General features: G+C 47.0%; 1 protein-coding gene across 1 annotated transcript; it reads right to left on the bottom strand.

Moving 5' to 3' along the window:
• Window positions 1-770: 770 nt before the first annotated feature.
• LOC121851934 (E3 ubiquitin ligase TRAF3IP2-like) lies at window positions 771-2,314 on the bottom strand. The gene is given in 5 exon segments (XM_042346003.1): window positions 771-808; window positions 811-916; window positions 1,309-1,383; window positions 1,500-1,616; window positions 2,267-2,314. Coding segments are annotated over 5 exon segments (357 nt in total). The 5' UTR covers window positions 2,288-2,314.
• Window positions 2,315-4,708: the final 2,394 nt, after the last annotated feature.

Below are 4,708 nucleotides of genomic sequence, written 5' to 3'. Positions count from 1 at the left end.
GGAAGCATATTTGCCACTTGTGTCAGAGGTCCGTGGTTCGAGCCCAGTGGGCGCCCTGGTCAATACTGAGGGTGCATCATCCATAAATACTACTTGCTGTGTGCTTCACTGTGGACGTTATAGATCCGTCACATTGAAAAAGAGTTGTTCACATTTATGTATGCATGTTGAACTTCTTTTGCACGATAAATAGCCAACCGTGTTAATCAAAGGTGCATGTGCCGGCTTCATGGTCCGAATTTTCCAGAGTTGATTAATTATTTGCTGAATTGAGAATCATCTCAGCGCACAACATCACACTCTCTGGACAGACTATTGCCCACCTGCAATCGGTGCTGCGTTCACCTTGCGCCGCACAGTGACAGCTCCCGCCGGGGGTTCTCCTTAGCTCAAGGACCATAAACCATCGCGTACAACCTGGTCATTCTCCCAGCAGCCGCTTTTGACTATGCCATGGAACAAAGACGGTCACTGCATTGTGCGCATTTAGATGCGCTTCTGTGGCTGTCTGGAACGCTCTTCCTTGCGATATTAGGAAGTTACTGGAGCTATGCACTTTTAAATCTAGATTGAAAACTCATTCTTTAGAACTGCTTTTGTGTTTAGTTTTTTGTCCTTCCCCCACACCTCTGATTAACACAGTTGGCTACGTACAGTGCGAAAGAAGCTCAACATACATACGTAGATGTACTGCATGGGAGGCGCAGTAGATATACATATATGGAGCGATAATGATGATAATAAATATTTAGCTGTTGCGGGTCTCGGCGTCACACGGGAACCATGGTGATGGTGGGAAGCTCTCCCACGGGGGCGGCACGATCTTCTCCTCTCGCATGAGACGCAGGAGGATGCCCTCCAAGTCCCGCGGCCAGCGGAAGCACAGCGTGCTCTGCAGCCACGACGGCACGTCGTCCTGTACGCCGCAACACAGAATCACAATCTTTGTTTATCTGAAGGAATCCGATTGAGCTATGAAGCTCTTTTTCACGGAGCGTCAAGTCAAGCCAGCATGATTTGATTAGCCAGGTGACGACATACGCGAGCAGGGCGAGTCTCGTTTCAGAGTGACACGGGTCAGAAAAATGTAAAACAAGTTAAATAAAGTACGGCAAAGAAGCAAATAGAAAACAGGGAAAAAAACAACGTCAACACGTGAGAAATAAAAAATACCGCACGAATATAAATCAATGTTAAGTAATAAATGCCATAATTTTCAAAGCAAGCCAAACGCGTAATAAAACAATGAAAGCACACCTGTTCACCGGCTGTGCGTGTGCAGGTTCTACTTTGGGCTAGAGCACTGACCTTGGAGGCTGGAGGCATGAGCACTGGGATGACTCGAAAGTTGAGGCATCCCTGCTGAATGAACTGGTTCTGAAGCTGTGGATTACACGATGATGACAAGAATGGTTATATTAGAACAGTTTGTACTCTCTCCATTCTTATAGCATACGTAGCCAACCTTGCTAATCGGAGGTGTGTGAACGGGCACGCACCTGTCTGAAGATGTAGCGTGTGTGCAGGCTGTGGTCGTCGGTGTCCAGACTTCCCACCGAGCCCTCCACGTCCCTCCGGTAGCCGGGACTCACGGCCACGATGATCATGTAGTCCTTCTGTGCAGACCCAGGCGAAGTATGCACACAAGCAGAACACAACTTGCGTTTGAGGAAGGTAAAATCTAAACTAAAACTATTTTTCTTTTATCAGGTAAGGACCACTGAGCTATATAGCTCTTTTTCAGAAGCAACCTGGCCACAAATGATATCTCAACGAAGTGGCTTACTACATGGAAATGTTATAACAGCCAAATACTCTCAACGCATGTTTATAAATGTGTAGAAAAAAACCGGAGGACCCGGAGAAAAATCCGCGAGACCACGAGTAGAACATGCAAACTCCATATATACAGCCGTCAGGGTCGGGATCAAACCTACGACCTAGGTCATGCCGCACGAGGAAGGTCACATCTCGCCACCGTGGCCAAATAGCAGGACACAAGCCAACGGCGAGCTGTCAGGGCAAAATGAATATTTGCTAACGGTGCTTTTTGATATGGTTTATATCTTAAACGTTTGGGAAACCGTTTGATCAATTTGGACAGTTTTCAATAGACTTGGTTCCAATTACATAAAGGCTTTCAACCTTATTTTGAAGGCATTCAAAATGGGATAACGTGCGTCAATGGGCCTGATGTTTCACTAAAATGCGAGCCCAGTAATAAGTATAATTTTGTGCATTTCATGGCCGTTGCTCTGGTACTTACGTCCAGGAGGAAGGTGTCCATGAACTTGATGACGTCAATGCCTCTCAGCTGGTCGGCAAAAAACATCCAGCTGTGAATGCAACGCACGACCAGGCGTGTGATTTGACGAATTTAATATTTAGCATATGTATGTGCTGCTCTCTGTGTGAGCATGCGGAGTTTTGTTTTACATTTTCTCTCACCTACCTTCGTTGCTGTCACGCTCATTTGCGTCCAGTATGTGATGTCTCCATGTGATAGAGCTGTGTGTGTGTGGTGTCTGGAAATTCCCTCATATCAGCACGTGCAGACCGGGTGGAACCAACCAGGCACGTGTTCAACATTTTTGTCACTCCACTATCGAATGAATGCTTTCCCCGCTGTGGGTCATCGAGGTTATTTGACCATACTTCACTGTACTGGTCAATGTGAATTGAAGGTGGGAGCACAAAAGTACACTTCAGCAATTGATTTTTCAGCACAAACCCTCTGCTACCTTCTTGTTCTTCTTCTTTTGTATGGGTGATGTAGATGCATGTCAACAACTACAATTTCAGGTGGTTAAGACAGATGACCATGTCAGGAGCAGCGTAGTGTATCGCTGCGATGTCTCCTTCTGCTGCCCACAGCCCGGAACAACCATGTGTATGGTGGTCAACCATCTTAGCGCTTATCCAGGAGTAGAGTGATATCAAACAGATTTGAATCTAAAATCTCATCAGTGCCACATTACAAGACATCTGAATGTGGCCCCGAGCCAAGCAGGGCCGGGGGCGGGACTAATGACTCATCATTGCGTGCAATGTTAGCGGCATGGCTTGAGGTCTGCAGTGGAAAAATTAAAACCTGGCACCTCCTGAGCTGCACCGGGCTGGCTCGGCATGGCCCCAGCGCAGATCGGTTGTGCAGTGAAAAAATATTTCAATGAATGGATTTGGTCTCATAATATCTAAAGATGGCTCTAGCCCAGTGTTCTTCCCTAATTTTCAGAGGGGAGACTATTTTGCCAATAGGACATCAGTGTGAGGGCCGCCACACATTTCAAACTAATGGGTTTTGACAGTACGATGGGGTGTTGTCAGATTTGTGTATTGTGAGGGGTCGCATGTCAGGGACCACACTAAAGGCCACCATGGGGCTGCCAATGTCCCGCAAAATTAAGAACACTGCTCTTGCCCATAATATCTAATTATCCAGAGGCATTCGTTTAGGAGGCCACACGATGGTGATGAGACACGCATGGAACCACGCTTCGTCTCGTTAGCGCAAACCCTACTTGGATATATTAATCTAGAAGGGCTACTGATCACACAGGCCGGAACCATTGGGCCGGAGGAGTCCAAGCGCCGGGATATACGAATAGAGGGGCAATTGGACACGTGGCCCCTATTTTTAGTGATAATGGTCATTGCAACTTGCAATGCGCCACACAGTATTCGCTCACTTTCGAAAAGAGAGATGACTCAGAGGCGCGAGAAACCACAGATGAGCGGGAAGGCAACAGCCAGACGGTGAGCCGGCACCAAATTTCTCCCTAAGCTCTGCGGTCCTCTATATATGAAGGTATTACTGGTAAATTAATGAGTGTTTAAGAATTAGAGGAAACCAGAGCACCTGGAAAAAAACCCATGCGTGCGAGGGGCAACACGCCATCCCATACAGATGGAGTCCACATTTTTTCTGTACTGCCTTCAATGCCCATAGGAAGGCAGTTTCACAACATCTGTGTGATCCACAAACCCTCACCTACCACTGAATATAACCCACGTACCCGCATGTGGGTTTGTTTCACTGGTATTGCTCCGTGAAAGCGTATGGTGGTCTATTATTAAAATGCACGTACCATGGTGTTGAAGCCATTGGCACAGAGGAACTTGGCGAGGTTTAGAACGTGGGGCGCGGCGTCCAGTGAGTAGGTGATGAACACTTTACCTGGAAGACAACAAGCAGACGTTTACATTTAGATGTTCAACAAAGCTAGAAACATTGTAAAACAAAAAAAAAACAGAATGCCGTGCCCGGTATAGCATAAAAACCAAGTTCCATGTAACCATGCCAATATTGGGTCAACATTGACATCAGGGTTGGAACCTGTTGGCCTAACATTGGCGCAAAGGGTTCCACGTGTATGGGGTTGTGATCTCAGGAAGGAGTGCACGGGAGGAAAGAGACAGAGCAGTGACAGATGGAGAGTTCATGATGGGTAAGATGATCGAATAACCAATGAGTCAAGAGGACCTCACCCTCCTTGAAGAGAACTCAATACATTGGTCAATATCACCGTAGTTTCAGCTAGCTCCCATCTCTACTAGGTCGGCCTACTCTTGTTGATAAGGGGCCACGTCTTGGCTAGTAGCGTCCAGATATAACTAACGCAGTCAGTTGGCAAAAGGTATTAACTACAGTCTGGACCAATTCCTGTGTGCGAACTTAGCGTGGCTGCGTTCGGCACTGTGCGGTACT

The sequence above is a fragment of the Callorhinchus milii genome, unplaced genomic scaffold (assembly GCF_018977255.1).
Source record: "Callorhinchus milii isolate IMCB2004 unplaced genomic scaffold, IMCB_Cmil_1.0 Scaffold222, whole genome shotgun sequence".
Taxonomy (NCBI): Eukaryota; Metazoa; Chordata; class Chondrichthyes; order Chimaeriformes; family Callorhinchidae; genus Callorhinchus; species Callorhinchus milii.
The sequence above is the reverse complement of the archived record's forward strand: the minus strand, read 5'-3'. Positions and strand labels throughout refer to the sequence as shown.